At 45.9% G+C, this 22,135-nt stretch overlaps 1 protein-coding gene across 1 annotated transcript in view; it reads left to right on the forward strand.

Moving 5' to 3' along the window:
- The window catches only part of CACNG3 (calcium voltage-gated channel auxiliary subunit gamma 3), a 93,778-nt gene that overhangs the window by 66,821 nt on the left and 4,822 nt on the right, over positions 1 to 22,135 (forward strand). Inside the window, exon 2 of the mRNA XM_049789203.1 lies at positions 20,879 to 20,962. Within this exon, the coding sequence (XP_049645160.1) occupies positions 20,879 to 20,962 (84 nt within the window). The remainder of the gene's footprint in view (positions 1 to 20,878; positions 20,963 to 22,135) is intronic.

A 22,135-nucleotide genomic window follows, 5' to 3' on the forward strand; every position in this document is an offset into this window, starting at 1 on the left:
CCAGCCCTCCTAGGCTCCTAGGATATTTGTTTTTGTTTTTGTTTTGCTTTTGGGTCACACCCAGCAGTGCTCAGGGGTTACTCCTGGCCCTCTACTCAGAAATTGCTCCTAGCAGGCTCAGGGGACCATATGGGATGCTGGGATTCGAACCACCGTCCTTCTGTGTGAAAGGCAAATGCCCTACCTCCATTGCATCTCTCCGGCCCCCTCCTAGGATATTTGTGAGGGCCACAACCAGCGATGCTCAGGACTAACTCCTGACTGAGTTCAGGGATCACTCCTAGAGGGGCTCAGGGAGCCATATGGGATGCTGAGAATCAAACGGGTCAGACACATGCAAGGCAAGTGCCCTCCCCACTGTCTTATCACTCTGCTTCCCTAAGATCTTCTTTATATGGACCTTCACATTGGTGCTCTGGGGCCACTGGCAGTGATACAGCACCTGAAGCGGCAGCTTAGGATTAGTCTGTTCAGCCAACCTGGGCATGAGAATTGATATCAGGGCCTTGCACCTGTGCATCTGCCATGTTGAGCACTCTTCCAGCACAGGACTGTAGGAAAGTGTGAGGCTCATTTACTGCAGATAGACCAACCTCTCTGAGACAGTACCTGTTCGGATGCACTCATTGCTCTGCAGAAAAACTGCAGAGGGATAAATAGACCATGAAAAGTGTTTCCAGAAACTGGTGGGTTTTTTCCCCAAATGAGCTCACATGTCTTAGGATGCTTTTCCCTTCCTTCCTTCCTTCCTTCCTTCCTTCCTTCCTTCCTTCCTTCCTTCCTTCCTTCCTTCCTATCTTCCTTCCTTCTTTCCTTCCTTTCTTCCTTCCTCCCTTCCTTTCTTCCTTCCTCCCTTCCTTCCTTCCTTCCTATCTTCCTTCCTTCTTTCCTTCCTTTCTTCCTTTCTCCCTTCCTTCCTTCTTTCCTTCCTTCCTTTCTTTTCTTTCTTCCTTTCCTTCCTTCTATTCTTTCCTTCCTTTCTTTAATTCTTTCTTTTTGAAATGTCAGTGCCTGTGTTTCAAAATGTTGGAGAATGGATGGTAGACCTTAACATTCTTTGCCCTAGTCCTTACTGAGAGTTCATGAGTTTGTCACAGGTGCCAGCTTCCCCTAAGTGACCTCATTTTCCCATCACAAAATCCAACCCTAAGGTTATGCCAATTTTGGAGATGTGGATGAATGGGAATCCCAAGTGAAAATGCTCCAGTAGAGAGACAGGGGTAAGGAATTGGGCAAGTTAAAGGCTCAGAGTTTTCTGAAAGGTTCTAGAATAAAAGGAGGGTCTCAGACAGTGAAGAAGAACTTAATGCCAACGCTTCCAGAGGATTCCAGTCTTTGAAACATTCCTAACACCCATTTCTTCTTTTGTTTATTTAACAACCTACCACATGGTAGGCTCTGGGGAGATGGCAATAAACGAGATGGAGATGCATTCCTGGAATTTGTCGTTATGTAGACTAAATGGACTTAATTAAACAGATGATTGCTTATTAATTACAACTCCCCCCCAAAAAATTGAGTAAAAAATTTGTATGCGACAACAAATAATGAGTTAGCAACAGCCTAAGGATAGGTTGATAGTAAGAACTTAAGGTCTAGAAGCTGATATAATGGAGACTGGATAAGGGAGGATGATAGTAGGTGGCAGAATGCAGGCACAAAGGCCCTGGGGCAGAAAAAGGAACATCTGTTAGAGACAGCAGAGTGAGAGGACTCTGGGACTCTTATGAACAGGGACCAGGTGGTGCAATGGCTTATTGTCCAACATGACCCTCCTGGTTTAAATACCCTCGATGTGACACAAAGCAGTGAATTTCTTTGAAGTTGCTGCCAGGTACCACCTTGTGCTCCATGCGGCCCAAAGATCCAAAAGCCAGGAAGCCAAGCCGGGCCAAGAGAGAAACGGCAAAAGGCAAAAAGCCAAAAGGGCCGAATTCCCTTGGTCCCAGCCTTATCTACCTTTTTCCAAACCCCTCCCAGGAATGGGAGGGGCTTGCAGGTAAAGTTACACCTACTATCCGGTTCAGACCCCTCCCAGAAATGGGTGGGTCTTAGGGTACACCACACTTGTGTCAGATGATTATTTTTTGTGGGTTTTGGAGGGGGGTTGAGTCACCCTTAGAAATGCACAGAAGGGCCCGGAGAGATAGCACAGCGGCGTTTGTCTTGCAAGCAGCCGATCCAGGACCTAGGTGGTTGGTTCAAATCCCGGTGTCCCATATGGTCCCTCGTGCCTGCCAGGAGCTATTTCTGAGCAGACAGCCAGGAGTAACCCCTGAGCACCGCCGGGTGTGGCCCAAAACAAAACAAAACAAAAAAAAAGAAATGCACAGAAATGCTCTGCATTCAGGAATCACTTCTGGTAGTACCCAGAGAACTATAGGGGATGTTGGAGATGGGACCTGGGTTGGCCACATTGTCCTGTGTACTATCACTCGGCCCCAGTGTAGACGATTGGGAACAACAGCACGTATATGTGGGTGAAGAATCCGAAACCGAAGATGGTGATCAACAGAAATAAGGTGATTAGCTCCCCCATTTGCACACACGGAAGGAAGCCTTTGAGTATTCCCAATAGGGCAGTCATTCTGTTCCAAGCAGCAGGACCATGTAAACATTAGGGAGCAGACAGAGAGAGGCGAAGCAGGCAGAGAGCTGCCTGGTGATTCAAGTCACATCCACACACGGGACAGCTCACTGCCTATTCTCTGGCCTTCCCAAATTCACCCGTATGCACCCATGACAATCCCCACACGGACCTCACCGCCCTTCCTGCCCCTACACACACACACACACACACACACACACACACACACACTTGTGTCCTCTCGAAGTCCCCTTGCTACCTTGCTGCATCTATCTCTCTGGTGGTAAATGAGCAGCAAGAATACAGAGTAGGGAGAAGAGACCCCCCCTACAAATTCTTGTTCAGAATCCCCCTGAAATGCCCCCAAGGACAGCTCAGATAAAGACGCAAAACCCCAAACTCTCTCCCCCCAACACACACACACACACACACACACACACACACTTGCGAGATTACAGGGCGGAGGGGGCGGGGCGGGGGCGCGACCGAGCTCGTTACTTCGGAACTGAACCCCAGTGTGATGTTGCTCCAAACGCCAGAACTATTCCTGGATGTCAGGTGCAGTTAATGGTTGCCACGGCAACCGCCCCTACTTAATGAAGAGAAGAGAGTGAAAAAGATGCGGGATAAATGTCAGGGCCCCGCCGCGGGTCTGCTCGGGAGCGTTGGCTGCGCGACGCGGGGCTGACCAGCCAAGGCGAAAATGAGCAGTGCCAGGGCGGCTGGCAGCAGACTGAGCCACGGCGGAGCAGAGGCAGCAGAGCAGGGCCCCGCCTGGCGTCGGGTGTGGGCTCTGCCCGACAGTTTTAAACAGCCTCGGCTTTGCGCTTGACTCAGCCACACATTTGCCTATTTTGCACAGGCCTCGGAACCTGAGCCTACATGTCCCAGAGTTAAGATGCCACACAGCAAGAACCAACCAAACGCTTTGGTGCTGGGGAGACTTAAAAGTCTGGGGTGCGCGCTTGGCATGCGGATGCTCAGGGGGTGATCCCTGACACTCCCCAAGAACAACCCCTGGATGCAGAGCTGGGATGCCTCAGCCAGCACCTCTGGGTGTGTCCTCAAAGCAATTTACCCACCCAAAACCTCTTCTGGGTTTTGCTTTTTCTTCTTTTATTTAGAATACTGATTTTATTTAGGACAAGGGAAAGAGGGGGGGAAAGAAAAGCAGGAAGGTTCCCATATTGGTGTGTGTGGAGGGTCGTTCCGGGTGGAATTACCTGGGAAATATTTTATTAATTAAGAGAAGAAAGTGCCCAAATGTGAGTTGGAAAGAGAAACTTTTGGAAAGACAATGTCAAGGAAATTAGAAGGCAGTCGCAAACTGGTATAAAAATAGTAGTGGGGCCAGAGCGGTGGCACTAAAGATAAGTGTTAGCTTAGTTGCAAGTGTTAGCCTAGGACGGACCACAGTTCGATCCTCAGGCATCCCATATGCCCCCGCCCCAAGCCAGGAGCGATTTCTGAACACTTAGCCAGGAGTAACCCCTGAGCATCAACAGGTGTGGCCCAAAAACAAACAGCAAAAACAATAAAATAAAAATAGTGGCAAGGTGTTGTGTTAAATAAATAACGATGGGGCTGGATGGTGGAGGATGCCATCCAGCCCACGTGGCTCTGCAACCTCCATGCAGCCGGCGAGTTCCAGGCCCAGGTGAAATTACTCACTCACACGCAGCCATCAGGAAGAATCATCTTTATTCATGCCCTTGCCACCACAGGTGTGTGGCCTATGTCAACCTTTTAAGCACAGCTATATTTTGCTAGCCCTGCATCTTATCTCCTGTTAGCCATCTTCCCTTTGGGCTCCATGCGGCCCAAAGATCCAAAAGCCAGGAAGCCAAGCCGGGCCAAGAGAGAAACGGCAAAAGGGCCGAATCCCCTGGCTCAGAGGTTTATCTATCCTTTTCCAGACCCCTCCCAGAAATGGGAGGTCTTGCAGGTAGTTACACCTATTATCCGGTTCCCAAAACTCCTCCCAGATATGGGTGGGTCTTGGGGTACACCACATTAAGGCAACATCTAAGAGAGGGCTGCTATCCAACGAACTCACACCAACCCGCCAGAAAACAAACCTTTAAAGTGGGCCAGAGACCTTCAGACACCTCTGCAAATAACTTCTGGTGAGCATGTGAAAACATGTTTCTCATCACATCTCATCTCTCTGGCGAGAAAATATAGTGAGTAGGGCGCTTGCCCACCGGGGTTCCATCCCCAGCACCCCATAGGATCTCCTGAATCCTGCTAGGAGCTATCCTTGAGATTGGGCTGAGCCACGCCCCCATGTCCCCTTCTCCACCACAACACCAGAAAACCCAGCAGCCTCCGCCCACACCCGCCATCCACACCCGCAGAACCAGATTTTCCTTTCTTTGTGAACTACAGCAGCCCATAGTCACACCTTACAACCTCTGTCAGAAATGGCCCAGCTCCTTAATCCAATTTTATCAAGCTGCTAAGTCACCAACTTTGTTTCAAATCTATAAATGCTGAACTGTATGTGGCCAAGTGATACCTTGATATTTTATAGCAGTGTCATCTCAGTATCCCAGGAAATCTGATGGGAAAGTTTTATAGAAACCACTCAAGCTCAGTGAGCCTAAATAGTAGCACATAAGGCTCAACTAGTACCAATCATAACCTAGTAAATCCTTAGACACTGATATTACTAACACCATCAAGAATGTAACAATGGGGCCGGGGCAGTGGCACAAGCAATAAGGCATCTACCTTGCCCGAGATAGCTTAGGACGAACTGTGGTTCCATCCTCCGACATCCCATATGGTCCCCCAAGCCAGGAGTGATTTCTGAGTGCAGAACAAGGAGTAACCTCTGAGCATCATGGGGTGTGCCCCCCCCCAAAAAAAACACAAGATATATAACAATCATTTCAAACTGAACCTTGTTAATCTAAGTTTGTAATTACATTTGCCTTTGTGTTGTAATAAACACTATGAAGAAAATTGTGTCTGTAAGAGAGCAGGCTAGGGTGGTGGGTGGGGAAATTGTGGACACTGATAAAGGGAAGGTAACACTGGTGGTGGAATTAGTGTTTGAATATTAATGCCAGAAATGACTGTGTTATGAACAACTCAGTAAATCGTGGTGTTATAATAAAAAGTTGGAAGGAAAAAATAGTGATTTCCTGAGCACAAAGCCAGGAGTATACCCTTAGAAGAGTCAGATGTGTTCCCTAAAGATTTATATATTATGACAATATAATTTTATAATATATAACTATATATGTAGTTTAAGTTTAAGTTTAAAGTAACATGAAATACCATTGCACATCTGCTGGAAAGGTTTAAGTCAGAATCTTGGCAGCTCCCTGCTGGCAAGGAGGGGCATTGCAATGCAGAATGCTTGGGGTGGAGAGGTAATGTGGCTCTTTGGGAAATAATTTGACTACTTCTTACTAAATATTTTCTTTATGGTTGTCAAAAAAAACATTGTAGGCACAGTGATTTGCTATACTGTTGCTGGTATGGTTTCATGCCTAAATAAACGTTTTTAGTTTTTGTTTGTTTTTGTGTCACACCTGATGATGCTCTAGATCTGGCCTGGCTGAGTGCTTGGGAGTCCCTGGTGCTCTAAGAATAAAACCATGTCTTTCTGTATGCAAAGCCTGTGCTCCACACCTTTGAGCTCTCTCCCTGAACCAACGCTCAATTTCGGCTCTTAAACATGTGATCCACCCGGCAGTCAAGCTCGTTAGTATTTCTCCAAGGGAGTTGAACATATGCATCTGCATACAGCCTGCTCAGGAACAGTTATAACAGCTTTATTCTTCGTTGCAAAACCTGGAAGCAGCCAGTATGTCCTTCAGTCAGTTTGCCTGCTGACAATGCAACATTCTGCAGTGTCGGACAGAAATGGGGTGGCCTTGGATACTATTCTTACATCAGTAGTCCCTGTCTGAAAACGCTGTGGGGTGTGAAGTGGCTCCAACTTCATGGTGCTCTGATTAAGGCAGAGCCTGAAAAATTCAGGCTGAGGACAGAAGGAGTAATGGACATGCAAAGAGCAGGATTTGGGGCCAGGGAGACTACTCAGGGTGATACTACCATGGGCAGCATGAGTCATTAGGCCATGTGAGGGTCCAGTTCCACATCCAATCAGTGGTGTGGTGTTGAGCATAAAAAGAACTTTATTGGCCACTGACCAACAGGTTGGAATATCATGGAACATCTTGTATGGTGATAAGAGGTTTTTATAAAGAGAATGTGAAGCCAAAGAGATAGGACAATGGGTAAGGCACTTACCTTGCATGCAGCTGGCCTAGTTTTGATTCTTTTTTTTTATAATTTTTTTATTTTGAATTATGAGAACAAAAGATGCAAAGAAGGAGGATAAGGTAAAGTTACAGCGGAAGGACAATCACCCATAACATAATTCTCAGAAGAAGTCCCCTTGCTGATATCTTAACTTTGAACTTTCACCAAAGAAAGTCAAGATAAATAAAACAGAATCCATGTGCAATTACTTTGTCCCTCAAGTTCCCAGATTGTAGCACATTATAATATTTCTTAACAGCACACAAGGCAATCTAAAGCCATCAAACTTACATAACTCCTTAAACATTAGAGGCATAGTATTTTTTACATTTCCATGTACATGCATATTAGCTTAAGTTAACCTCAAATTTTAAGTGGGTGCGTTTTAAGGATTAGAGTCAAAGGAGCACAGTAAAAACGGTGTTAGAGTGGCAATTGTTGTTTGCATAGGCCCACCAAAATATGAGAGGCATGGAAAGGAATAACCTTGGCCTAAATACAAAGAGATCCTACCCCTGAAGTTTCCTGGCATAAGACCAGCTCTAGGCCTCAGGCAAGTTATCGTTCGATCCAAGACATTGTCCGTAGCGCCAACACACTTATCACACAGTCTCTGTTGTTGGTCTCATGTTTCTGTATTAAAGATTCTGGAATCTGCATGTCCTACATTGAAGTCATGATGTGGAGTGCCTTCTCGTTTCACCTCACCATGAAAGGGCAATGCAGGAAGCCCTGTCCTGTAAGCAGGTTGTTGTTGTTAAGTCTTCTCAGTGTTAAGGGAAGTCTCTTTTGTTTGTTTGTTTGTTTGTTTTTTTTGGGTCACACCCAGCGGTGCTCAGGGGTTACTCCTTGCTGTCTGCTCAGAAATAGCTCCTGGCAGGCATGGGGGACCATATGGGACACCGGGATTCGAACCAACCACCTTTGGTCCTGGATCGGCTGCTTGCAAGGCAAACGCCGCTGTGCTATCTCTCCGGGCCCGGGAAGTCTCTTTTGAGCAGGACGATGTCTGAGCAGTGGTAGGGTCTTCCATGGTAGAGGATTGCTTCCAGGTGATGTTATAGACAAACCTCACCATTAAGGGGCAATACAGCAAGCCCTGTCCAGTAAGCAGGTCATTGTTCTTGTTGTCTTCTCAGTATTAAGGGGTGTCTCTTTTGAGTAGATCTATGTCAGAGCAGCTGTAGGGTCGTCCCTGGTACAGGAATGCCTCCGGGTGATGTTATATATAACCTTGGATGTTTTGTAAATGTCTTCTGTAGATCAAGGGGTAAATGGAGAATGCCCATTCTTCTGAGGCCTGTGCCAGGTCTTTATGTCAATGTTCAGGGTGTAAGGTCTCATTGCACTACAAGATTTGTGTGTTCCCATTTCTATTAGATAAGAACTTATTGGTATGTATAGTATTTTCCCATGTTAGTGTGCCTACGCAAACAAGATATAAAGCCACGTGGTGCTATCAGATATATGGGGGCGTAAGAACATTTCCAACAAGACCCATGACTTGGTTCAAACATAAGTATTAAACTGAGGGATTCTTTCACACCAAATTCCATATTGAGCAGTTCACAAAGAGAAGATAAAAAACATGGGGGGGGGGGATCATCACTGTATAAGAAAGTATTTAGCAAAAGTTATAGCCGTCAAAGAAAACACCCATAAAATGTTGAAAAGATATGTGTCCTTTTTATGCCTTTTAAAATAGTTGGGTGGGTGTTAACTCTAGGGCACCACTTTGGTCTGTGACTTAGGACTCACAGTACTTAAGTTAGAAAGGGTAAAAAAGGAGTAATGATGATAGGAGTTAAAGAAGTTAAAGAGAAATATGAACTTATGAAGGGGTATGCAAAAGGGCAGAGTACAAAATGGACATTCTGCATACATAAAAACATAATTCAATGATAGTGAGTACTATTAATGTTTCTTGTGAGAGTACTATTAATGTTTCTTGTGCGCGCGGGGGCAATAGCCCCCGCGCGATTTTGAAAATGTAGACTGGACAGAGATTACCAGTGCCAGCCAAACCTCCTCCTGCTAGACTCCCAGCTCCCAGGAAGGAAAGATCCTTCAAGAAGCTGGGAGACCAGAAGTTCAGAGCCCCACCCAGACCCTCCCTAAGGAGCTACATGGATAGTGGGGGAAGGCCTAGGGTACCTTCAAGCTCCACCAAGGGACCCAACTCACCGGCTTGCCCAGGCGTGTGGCCCGGGGAAGCCCTGGAGATCTGGAGCAAGGCGGTAGAGGGGTGCTGGGGTTACCCAAGTCCCGCACCCCCACTAGGCCTGGTCAAGCAGGCCTCCGGCATGGCGGGGGCCTGCCAAACCTCCTCCTGCTAGACTCCCGGCTCCCAGGAAGGCTAGTTTTGATTCTTGGCACCTCATATAGTCCCCTGAGACCTGCCAGTAGTGATTCCTGAGAGCAGAGCCAGGAGAAAGCCCTGAGAACTATCTGGTATGGAGAAAGAAAAGAAAGAAAAAGGAAGGAAGGAAGGAAGGAAGGAAGGAAGGAAGGAAGGAAGGAAGGAAGGAAGGAAGGAAGGAAGGAAGGAAGGAAGGAAGGAAGGAAGGAAGGAAGGAAGGAAGGAAGGAAGGAAGGAAGGAAGGAAGGAAGGAAGGAAGGAAGGAAGGAAAGTTAGGAAGGAAGGAAGAAACAAGGGAGGGAAGAAGGAAGGAGAAATGGAAGGGAGGAAGAGAAAGGAAGGGAAGGAATGAAAGAACGAAGGAAGGAAGAAAGTGGTAAGCTAGTACAGGATTTAATGTGCACACCAACCTGATTTGAATCCCACCATCACATATGTTGTGAGTATTGGTGGAGGTAACCCCAGAGATCCTACCACTGTCACAGCTGTTTCCCTTGTCCCCACTCCTGATAATTCTGGTGCAGACAAGATGATATACACTGGAATAATTATAACCTACATTAAAATAATAACATGAAATTCTTAAATAAGGAAGATCAACATGCTATCCTTCATATCTGGTGGGGCTTCAAGGACTTCTCCTGACTCAGTGCTCCAGATGTTTTCCAGTAGTGCTCAGGGGACCCAGCAATGCTGGGAATGGATTCCAGGTATTCTGTATGCAAAGCCTTTGCCCCAACCCTTTGAACTATCCTGATGATCCTTCTCATGCCTTTTCAATGCTCTTCTGCAAAGTCAAATATCAAATCTTCTCCAGTTGGCATTCTTTCTCCCTGGGCCTCTGTTTTGCTGGTTATCCCCAAACTTCCCAAACAGACTTAATCTGCTGAACGGTTAATCCCATCTCTATGGCCAGAAAGTTCCTGGAACTCAACTGGGTGCTGGGCTGCAAAGCAGAACCAGAACATATCTTGACATCTCAGCATCAGGGCTGAATGAGCTTCACTCTGGCATTGGGTAAGGCTGGTGGTGCAACTGGATCTGCATTAAACAAAAAATAAAGGAGCCAGCAAATACATTCACCCTGGGACCAGAGTGATAGCACAATGGGGAGGGCATTTGCCTCATGTGTAGCCAACCTGAGTTCAATTCCTGCATCCCATTGTGTCCCCTGAGTCTTCCAGGAGTAATTTCTGAGCACAAAGCCAAGAGTAATGCCTGAGCACCACCAGGTGCAGCTCCCAAACAAACAATAAATTGGCCCCAAACCGCTGTACATAGCAGACTGTGATTTGATCCTCGGCATCCCATATGGTCCCAAAAAGCTGCCAGGAGTAATCCATGAGTGCAGAGGTAGGAATAAGCCCTGAGCACCATTGGATGTGAGACTCCCTCCACCCCCTAATAAAAGCTTTCACTCACTCCTGCAGTTCTCTATTCGAAGTCGGAAATCATAACTGCCGTCCACAATTGCTGTGCTTCATCAAACCCAGAGTCTGGGTTGACTTCAGAATCCTCATTATCAGTGAACTCAAGATCCAAATCCTCACAAAGGTGAGGGCCTGGATCAAAAAGTAGGCAAAGTCAGCCTTAGTATGAGTGTCTGCAGGAAATTGCCAGACTATGCAGCCAGATACCTCTCTCCAGACTCTCCCACTGCACCCACCTGTTCCATCCTCTGCAATTCATTGTTTTGTTTTGTGGAGGCCAGACCTAGTGGTGATCAAGCCTTACTCCTGGCTCTGCACTCAGGAATCACTCCTAGTGGGCCTTGGGGGACCTTCTACGGTGTCAGGGATGAAGCCTGGGTTGGATGAATGTAAGACACAAATGCCCTGCCCGTGGTTCTATAGCTCCAATGTACTGCAATATAGGTTTATCTGGGAACCTTTCTCTGGTCATCATGAACCTGTGGTGTGCCCGAGGTGGGCTCATGGTCCTAGTACATCTCTTCAAGGACACCAGCTTTCTGTGATGTATGTTTTTTTTTTTTTTTTTTTTTTTTTTTTTTTTGGTTTTTGGGCCACACCCAGTAACGCTCAGGGGTTACTCCTGGCTATGTGCTCAGAAGTTGCTCCTGGCTTGGGGGACCATATGGGACACCGGGGATCGAACCGTGGTCCGTCCAAAGTTAGCGCAGGCAAGGCAGGCACCTTACCTTTAGCGCCACCGCCCGGCCCCTCTGTGATGTATGTTGAGGGGATATCAGGAAGCTGCGGAAGTGAGGGCTGTGCCAACAACAGGCAGTCAAGAGCCTGACAGAGGGGCAGTCATTGAAAACGGAAGAAGAGAAAACCACCAAGAATGGCCTGCAATAGGCACATGCAGTGATTTGAATATCAAAGGAAGAAAAGCCCTTGAGAAAACTGATGATGTGCTCAATTTTTGTTTTATTTTATTTGACAAAAATAGCCCATTTTATCATCTGACTGTAAAGAGGAAATGCTAGGATGCCAGGAACAAGAGGGTTCCCTCTTGGACCTGCTTGTGATTATACAGCAGAAATCATGCTCATTCCACCTCCTAAATCAGAACAACTTTACTTTTGTTTTTGTTCTTTGGCCACCCAGAGCAATGCACAGGAGTTATTCCTTGCTCTGTGCTCAGGGATCATTTCTGGTGGTGTTCAGGGGACCATATGGAATACAGAAGATCTACCTAAATTGGGGCCATTTAAAGAAAGTGTCCTAGCCATTGTATTATCTCTCTGGCCCAGAACAGCTTAAATTTTTTGTTCACCCTGTACAGAGATTATCAGGAAGAAAAGGACTGGGACTAGAATTCAACAGTCAAGCACTTGCCTTCTAAGTGAAGCCTGAGTTTTGTTCATGGTTTCACAAAAAAAAAAAAGAAAAGATGAGGTGATATGCACAATATTTCTAGAAATTATCATTTCATTTTATTTTTAAATATATAAATACCAATGTGCCTTGGACTCTGACTCCAGAATTCATATTTTTTTATTTCTTTATTTTGCCACACCGATCAATGATCAGGCATTACTCCTCGCTTTGCACTCAGGAGTTACTCCTGACAGTGCTCAGTGGATCATATGGGATTCTGAGCATCGAACCTGAGTTGGCTGCATGCAAGGAAAGTGTCCTCCCTGATGTACTGTGGCTCTAGCCCCAGTGATCATTTCATTTTCAAGAAAACACTGAAAGTACATTATTGGAGCCATTGCTCATGATTTGTGGGTTTGGAACACAACTGGCAGTGCTCAGACATTACTCTTAGCTCTGCACTCAGGGATCACTTTTGGCAATATTTGGGGGACAAAGGGGAATGCCAGGGTTAACAATGGGTTAGCCATATGCAAGGAAAACATTTATACCCACTGGACGATTTTTCAGTTCTGAGGGTTCTATTTTTAAGGGGATACTTGTGACATAGCTGAAATATTAGAATCATCTCAAGAGCTTTAAAAATATCCTGATGCCTAGAAAAATATCTTGATATACTAATTTTGTGAAACTATCTGGGCTTAGAATTCAAACTTCAGGATTTTCCAAAATTTATCACCCCCCGGGTCACCCCTGCAACTCTCTGGTGTGACTCACATTGAAGACCACTGTCTCCTCATCTGGATAATAGAACTGCTCTACACCAAGACCTCTGTCATTCTCATAGTAGGGCCATTGCTTTTGCTCTTGGAACATGGGAATTTGGCTGTACCAGCTAATCTTGTGTCTGATGTGGGAACAAACACTGGTTCCAAGACTATTCATGCTTTTGAACTGATTCTGAACTCCTAGACTGGGTCCACTGATCAAAAGTGTCCACATTGAGGGCTGAAGAGATGTATAGAGGTTAATGCACTTGCCTTGCATGTGACCAACCTCAGTTTCATCTCTAGCACCACATACAGTCCCCTGGAGTAAACTCTGAGCACAAAGTCAGAAGTAATGCCTGAGTACTGCCAGGTTTCTCCCCCAACCTCCAAATAAAAAGTGTCATGCTCACTTTGGCTTTGTGGTGACTCTCACAAGATCTCTCAGAAGCAACATCCCACAGTCACCAAATTCTGACCAGAACCATGAAGATTGTGTCCCCAGACTTTAGAAAATAGGTGGGGAAGGACCTTGGTGGGATACTCACCACAAAAGACCTATGTGATGATGTCTCTCCATTGGTGGGGGACATCGAAGACAGTATGTTTCTTTGGACAGTGTAAAATATCAAACTCAGGCCATCACACATGTAAAGCAAGTGCTCTACTCCTGAGCTTCATCCCTGACCTGGACCCTCATTCCAGATGGCAGACAAGTTTTTTTTTCTTGGAAGACACACACTTTCCAGGGCTGGAGAGATAGCATGGAGGTAGGGTCTTTGCCTTGGGGGCAGAAAGATGGTGGTTCAAATCCCGGCATCCCATATGGTCCCCCGGGCCTGCCAGGAGTGATTTCTGAGATCAGAGCCAGGAGTAACCCCTGAGTACTGCTGGGTGTGACCAAAAACAAACAAACAAACAAACAACAACAAAAAAAAGACACCACTTCCCCAGGCTTTCCTGCTCCAGGTCTAAAACTTTCTTTTCTTTTCTTTTCTTTTCTTTTTCTTTTTTTTTTTTTTTTTGGTTTTTGGGCCACACCCAGCATTGCTCCTGGCTGTCTGCTCAGAAATAGCTCCTGGCAGGCACGGGGGACCATATGGGACACCGGGATTTGAACCAACCACCTTAGGTCCTGGATCGGCTGCTTGCAAGGCAAACGCCGCTGTGCTATCTCTCCGGGCCCCAGGTCTAAAACTTTCTAAATTAAGACCCAGAACACATGCAGTTCTGTCTTCAGATAACACAGAATCTTTTCAACTTTGACCACTAGTCAATCTTTCAGAGCTTAAAGAGCCTTGGAATACACCTGTCAACCATAGGAAATTGATAAATTGATAAAGGAGGATTGAGAGGAGAGAGGGAAGAAGAAATAGAGACAAAGAAGGAAATAAAGAAGGAATGGAAAAAAGGAAGGGAGGTAAGGAGGCAAAAAGGTTGGAAAAGGAGCAAAAGGGAGGGAGGGAGGGAGGAAGGGAGGGAGGGAGGGAGGGAGGGAGGAAGGAAGGAAGGAAGGAAGGAAGAAAAACGGAAGGAGGAAGAAAGAAATGGAAGAAGGAAGAGAAGGAAGAAAATGGAAAAAGAAAGGAAGAGAAGGGAAGAAGGAAAATATGGAAGCAGAAAGGAAAAGAAGAATAAATGGAAGGAAGAAGAAAGAAAGAAAAATGGAAGGACAGAAGGATAAATGGAAGGAAGAAAGGAAAGATGGAGAGAGAAAGGAAGAGAATGAGTTCCAAGGCTGAATCAAACACTCACAGCCCAATGTTCAGACCTGCTCTCTCCAGGTTCCTATCACCTCATCACCTTTCACCTGTATCCCCTAAATCTGCCCTCCAGACTCACCACCACCGAGCCCCCAACAATACCTGAACTAACCTGAACTTTCAGATGAGTTTTCCTCATGCTGCCTCCCCATCTCTGCCTGCAGCTGCAGCCTCCCTGCGCTGATGAAGATCTAATCAGCTCAGGTCCCCACTCAGACACGATTTCTCTCCACATCTCATCACGAATATGGCTATGCTACCTAGAGTGGTGCTGTGGGAATCACAGGCTTTGACTTGGAATTGTGCACTTCTCTACATATACTGTTGAGTTTTCTGACTATGTACATATATTTTTAATTGAATGGCGGTATTCTAAATATTAGATAATAGACTGCTCCTTATTTTCTTTATAATATTTCTAGACATTTAAAATCCTAATAACTGTTATTGTTAAATGTCAGAACCACGATGACTTAATTATTAGAGCTTTATTTTATGGTTTAATATCTTGTAAGAAGCCACCTTATTGAGCTCTTTTATTCATTCTAATTTTCCCCCCTAGCAAATTGCCTTCAGCTTCCCAAGTAGATGCTTCTATTACTTGGAGGAGAAATAATAATTTTGCACTTAATATTCTTTCCTCTTGCCTCTGACTCTTAATTCTGCTTTATGTCTTCTTGCACTGGAACTTGTAGGCATGTGGGAGAGACAGTGGTGGGTATTCTTACCCCAGGCTAGATTTTAATGAGAATCTGTTGAGGACTTCGAACAGGTTTGCTGGGTCATTGGAGCCATGTTTTTTCTCCAAGGAATAGATTTTCTCCTGGTCCAAGCCAGAGACAAGCCAGAGCACAACCTACTGATCACCAGTGAGGTCTGTGCTCCCCCTTCAGTTGACTAGACAGACAACCCAACTAGAACCCATCAAGACCCCTCTCCTAATCCCATCTTCACCTCAAATCCTCTTCCTAGCATCTTGGGGTCTGTGTGGTCTGTGCATCTTGGCCTTTCACTTGCCTGAACCCCAAATTCCTATCACTTCTCATCTGCAAACCCCACCTACCTCCCTAGACCCAAAGTCTTGAGTTTCTGTTCTTTCAATTGCCTCAGTGCCTTTGCTTAAACCATGTCTGTCTCTGTTCTGCCTATATCCTTGTAGATCTAAAAATATCTTTTGGGACATTTCTCTGGGTCCCTCTGCTGTGGGTAGGGAAAGTACTACCCCCACCCCAGGCTCTTTGAGATAGTCTTAGATGGACCAACATGTGAAAGAATTGAGGAGAGAAAGTAAGTTAGAAGAACAGCGTGGTCTCCGTTTTGTGAGCAACATGGGTGTGTGAAGGCCTGGAGTGGTGGTGTGTGTCAGCCTGGAAGGAAATATCCAGATGCTACATGGTGCATCTTTCCAGGAGCCAGCAGTGAGCCACTTAGCTGAACAGCGACAGTCACTGTCTGATGAGTGGATGACTTGGGAGCCAGCAGTTTCATTTCCAATGTGGAGTCTCGGTGGGGAAGATCTTGGTTTTTCTCTTTCTATTGTTCTTATATCTCTCAACCTGGCACCCATGTGTCTCTTCCAGACTAAACCAAACCAAGAGTAGTCAGAGCCATCACTTATTGAGTCCTGATTTGGTGCTAGGAGTCATACTCAATGCCCAGTGACACTGCCTGAGAAAAGAGCTTTCTGTGAATTGCTGAGACCAGAGCCTGGCTGGGCAACTCCTCTCCCTGCTTCCTCCAGCTACAATTCTCAAACAATGTCCAAAGTGGAGCTTATCACCTTCATTCTGTAGAGGAGCAGGCAACTTAGAGAGAGGGCACTTGTTGGCACCGGGCTGACCTGAGTTCAATCCATATAGGATTCCCTGAGCCTTGTCAGGAGTGACCCCTGAGCGCCAAGGTGGGAGTAAGTCCTGTGTAGCCTCAAAGCAAAACCAACAAAGCAAATAATCTTCATTCCATATACACTGAAGTGTGAATTTCATTTTGCCTTTGCATGTCAGAAAATATTTCTTCCTTCTTTTCTTTACCTCCTCTTTCTCTTCTCCCCATCCTCTTCTCTCCTCCTTGATTCTTCTTCCCCCTTCTTCTTCTTCTTCTTCTTCTTCTTCTTCTTCTTCTTCTTCTTCTTCTTCTTCTTCTTCTTCTTCTTCTTCTTCTTCTTCTTCTTCTTCCAATCCCTCTTCTTCCTCTTTCTCTTCCTCCTCTTCCTCTTTTTCCTCCTCCTCCTCTTTGGTGCCCCTCTCTAAGAGCTAAACATGCCAAACTCCTTTTTTATTTGGAGAGCATCCAGACACAGGTAGCAGACTGCATTAACCCCTTATAAATGAGTGCTTCAGCTCCTTATCTGTCCTGTAAGGAGCTGCCTTCAGTCCTGGGGTCCACATGCCCCTCCATAGCCCAGTGACCTGCGTGGACAATGTCAGTTCATGGCTTCTGATGGAACCATCAGCTGTGTTTCTATTTCATTTTTTTTTTTATCAGAACGTTTTCTCTTGTTGTTGGGACCTGAATTCTGAACAAGGAGGGATGCCATTTTGTAAAGGCCACATGGCTGTCTTCTTCTCAGGTTTTGAGCAGGGAGAGATGCCATTTTATAAGGACCACATGGTATAAGCCACATGTTAGGTCTTCACAAGTCTATTTTCATAGAACCTGCTTTTAAGGATCATCAGAAAGCTGGAATCTCCCTATATACCTTCCCTATATAATCTTCCTCATGACCTTAGGTGGGGCTCATCTCCTTCAGGGGATGGCCCTGGCTGGCCAGGCTGGGGGTCTTGTTGGCAGACGGATTAAAGTATTAAACTTTATTCCAGTTGTGTGGTCTCATCCTTCTACTCTGGAACCCTACACTGTATAATAATTCCTGGGGGTGTAGACTATTGGGGGTGCCTCCTGCCATTAATCTGGGAGAAAATGAGGTAGACAGAACACTCACTCAATCCACTGCCTCAACCCCCAATGTCCCCTGGCTGTGTCACTCACAGCTGGGAACTTGGGGAAATTGTGGCTGTTGTTGGAGAGGGTCATAATGGCAGGAATCTCTGAAGGCCATTGGGTTTGGGGTTTCTGAGGCAAACCCAGTGGTGCTCGAGATTCATTCCAAGTGGTCCTTGGGTGTGCTTGAGTGACCATGTGGTGCCGAGGATCAAACTTGGGCCTCCTGCATGCAAAGCAAGCACTAAGCCAGAGGAACTCTGTCTCTTTCTCTCTTTGTCTCTGTCTGTCTGTCTGTCTCTGTCTGTCTGTCTCTCTTTGTCTCCCACCCCTCTAGCCTAATCTAATGGCTAATTGTTTAGTTCAATGAATACAGTTCAATGAATATGAATGTTTAGTTCAATGAATACAGTATACAGTGTGTGACTCTTGACGGCATGTTTTTAACCAGCCTGTTAGAGGAAGTGTGGGTTGAGGACAAACCAGATAAGGTGAAGAATCTCCATCATCTGGAAAAGAAACATACTCTTTGATGATTTTGTCTTGTTGTTTTTTGGGGGGTCACACCCAGTGGTACTCAGGGGCCACTCCTAACAGTGCTTAGGGGGACTTTATGCATTACCAGAGATGGAGCTCAGGTCAGCCATGCGCAAGGCTACTCTGTGCCCTGCAGGACTAGCTCTTCAGTCTGCCAGCCTGAAAATGTTACAATTTTTTCAGTTGCAGAAGAAATTTGTTCCTTGATTTTGTGGAGAGAGAGAGAGAGAGAGAGAGAGAGAGAGAGAGAGAGAGAACAGAGAGAGAGCAGAGAGAGAGAGCAGAGAGAGGGGAGAGAGAGAGACAGAGAGAGCAGAGAGAGAGCAGAGAGAGAGGGGAGAGAGAGAGAGAGAGAGAGAGAGAGAGAGAGAGAGAGAGAGAGAGAGAGAGAGACTACCAGATTGAGTGCAGGTTGAGTGGGAGATCTGGGTTCAATCCCTGTAGGTGAATCTAGGTAAAAGCCTACAAAAGTGTTTTCTCCCAACTTCCTTTTCCCTATAAAAACTCACTGGATAGTTGCTTTTGTATTTGAATTGACTTTCCCCCACCTGTGACTGGGGGTTGGTTTGAATAAAGAAAGATGCCTGGCTTTTAGCTTGAGGGAGAAAGCACAGAGCACATAGGCAACACGTGGCAGAGAAAGCTGACTCCAATGAATATCTTTTTTTTGTTTTGTTTTGTTTTGTTTTTTGGGCCACACCCATTTGATGCTCAGGGGTTACTCCTGGCTATGCGCTCAGAAGTTGCTCCTGGCTTGGGGGGACCATATGGGATGCCCGGGGATCGAACCATGGTCCATCCTATGGTAGTGCTTGCAAGGCAAGCACCTTACCTCTAGCGCCACCTTCCAGGCCCCTGAATATCTTTTCTGACTGCTGTGTATTATTTCTTCACCACTACCATGCTTCATCAGACCTATCCACCCAAGGGGTTAGAAATAGGGTGCCTGGTGCTGTCTCAACAAATTCATGAATATTATTTATATTTTTATTTTAAAAATCCCTAGTACCCCATCCCCTCCAAAACACTAACAGGAATGATCCCAAGAACTAGGTAGAGGGTCACACACAAACCCCCAATAAAATCAATAGTAAGGTAGGACACTCTCCTCCTATTATCTCAAAATAATATGAAAGTTCATACAAAATAAACACCGTCGGGAGAGATAGCATGGAGGTAAGGCATTTGCCTTGCATGCAGAAGGACAGTGGTTTGAATCCCGGCATCCCATATGGTCCCCCAAGCCTGCCATGAGCGATTTCTGAGCATAGAGCCAGGAATAACCCCTGAGTGCTGCCGAGTATGACCCAAAACCACCACCACAACAACAATAAAATTTAGTTTATGGGGCCAGAAACATAGCATGGCGGTAAGGCATTTGCCTTGCATGCAGAAGGTTGGTGGTTCAAATCCCGGCATCCCATATAGTCCCCTGAGCCTGCCAGGAGCGATTTCTGAGCATAGAGCCAGGAGTAACCCCTGAGCACTGCCAGGTGTGATCCAAAAACAAAAACAAAACAAAACAAAATTAAAAAAGCCATTGTTCCCAGCATCATGGTGAAATCCACAGACTTTTGATGCCTGGTTTCAAACATCAACTCCTCCATGCCCCAGTTGTAATTCAGCTCTGCCTCTTCAGCAAGTGTCTCTGGGGAGGACCCTGCCTGCTAGGGGGTGGGCAAGAGTCAAGGAGAGCTGAAAGACCTGGTTTTGGGGCTTGGGCTGTAAGTCTTGGCTTCGATCATGGTGAGCATAGAGGCTGGCGAAGATGAGCTCATCCTGCTAAGTTCACCTCAGTTCTTCAGGCCACTGCAGTTGATCGGGGTTGCTCAGGGCATTCTAAGGCTTGTCCAAAAGTGTTGGCTCTTGCCACCCCCTTGCACCCCACTTTGTCAGGCAGGGTTGAGAACAATCTTGCATCAGGTCCTGCTGTGGGGAGACAAGAGGGGAGATTGTTTCTGAGACTCCCAGTACCTCCAGAGCTTGGCTCAATGACCAGTTAAGCAAAAGCCCATCAGGAGTTAATATCAAAAAAAGAAAAGGAAGCAAGATGCTCTTGGTGAGTTTTCTAAGATGTGCCCTGGGTTTGGGGCCTCCTGAAGGGCATGGGGAGAAAGAAGGTTGTACCCATCCTGCCTTCTAAGATGAAGGAGGACCTTGAATGATTTCTAGGTCTCTGCCTCAAAAGACACCGAGGATTCAGACCATCAGGACTGGGATCCTGGCTTGGTTCCTTTTTTGTTTCTGAATACTCTTTGATTTCATAAGCTGAGTGCATTGAACAAGAGATACTTCTTACTTGTATTTTTGAATCTGTTCTTTAACTTTAAAGTGAAATCATGAATTCAGTTGATTAAAGCCAATTTCATTTTTTTGGTAAATGGTTTACATTTACAACAGGCACTTGATTACTGTTAATGGTAGTTTCTTGCATAAGCACCAAACCCTCCCTAGAGAATACTGGGGTGACCCCCTCACCCCCAATATCCCTCCCCTAATCTCTGCTCCGTCATCACCTTCCTTCCAGTTCTCAGTTTTTGTTGCCTTTGGACATCTGTGATTCCCCTACTTTTTTTCTTTAGATCCTGGATATGAGTGAGATGAAGTTTAGTCTCTCTCTCCCTCAGACTAATTGCACTCAGCAACATACTCTCGATCTGTGCAATGGAAAACCAGATCAAGGGGGAGAGACCAGGGACGTCTGATGAGTGGAAACAAGCCCTTAACACCAGAAGTAGCCAAAATCCCTCCCCCAATACCTCTGGACATGACCCTCAAACAGGAAGCTTTATGAGCACACATAAAATCTGCTTTCCTTGCCTCACCCAAGGAAGTTGAACTCAATATCATATTTGTTTCTGCAGGGGCCTTCCGAGGTGTGTGCAAGAAAATAGACCATTTTCCCGAAGATGCCGACTACGAGCAGGACACAGCCGAGTATCTCCTGAGTAAGGCCCCACGAACACGTCTCCCCACTTGGGTCTTCCCATGGAAAAGGGAAGGACTCCATGCTATTCCCTGCCCAACCCATTCACCACAGGTGTTGCTGAGTAAGAGGCCCTCTCACTGACCTCTCAAAATGACTCTGTGTGAAAGAGTTTCTGGGGGGACTTTCATTAGAAGACAGAGAAATTCAAGTAATTTCAATAAATTCTCTTTCTTTTTTTTTGTTTTTTTTGTTTTGTTTTGTTTTGTTTTTTTGGGCCACACCTGACGGTGCTCAGGGGTTACTCCTGGCTGTCTGCTCAGAAATAGCTCCTGGCAGGCATGAGGGACCATATGGGACACTGGGATTCGAACCAACCACCTTTGGTCCTGGATCGGCTGCTTGCAAGGCAAATGCCACTGTGCTATCTCTCCGGGGCCCAATAAATTCTCTTTCACTGTAATGCATAGCAATCATTTTTATTGGGGAGGAGTTGGTATTTTTGTTTTTAAGGAAAGAAAAAAATGAGTCAAATGAAAAGTTCTGTTCCTCCTCACTTTAAAGAAAGTCCCAAGGGAAACTCAGTTTTTTTTTTTTCCCCTGCCCAGGGTTAAAGTGCTAATGCGCACCTTTCAAAAGGCCAAACCAGGAAGGTGTGGGCAGGATACAGGCATGATTTGCCTTTGATTTAGAAGAGATTGAATTTGTCTGGCATGTCCGCAAAGAGCTCCCAGGTCACTCAATGACTTTTTTGTTTGTTTGGGACCACACCCAATGGTACTCAGGGGTTACTCCTGTCTCTGTGCTCAGGAATCACTCAGGGCAAGGAGGATCCTAGGGATGCTGGAGATCAAACCCAGGTCAGCCCCAAGCAAGGCAAATTCCATCCACACTGTACTGACTCTCTAAACTTGACCTACACTTCTTACCAAGGCATCATTGGGAAGGAGTGAGTGAGTGAGTGACTCAGAGCAGAAGTTCTGGATCCCAGCTTTGGCTGACTCTGATTCTCTATAAGCTAGATCAGATCCAGCAATGACCTCCAGTTCTTCAGGTCCTGATCTCCTGAGACAAGGGGCAAAAGTTCTGAATTTCTCATATTTCTGACCTCAAGCCAGGCACAAATGAAGCTTGGGGTTGAATGTCCTCAAATATAATATCTGGGCTGAAGCCTTAGGACAGCAAGGAGGGCATT

Source organism: Suncus etruscus, chromosome 15 (genome assembly GCF_024139225.1).
Source record: "Suncus etruscus isolate mSunEtr1 chromosome 15, mSunEtr1.pri.cur, whole genome shotgun sequence".
NCBI classification, from domain to species: domain Eukaryota; kingdom Metazoa; phylum Chordata; class Mammalia; order Eulipotyphla; family Soricidae; genus Suncus; species Suncus etruscus.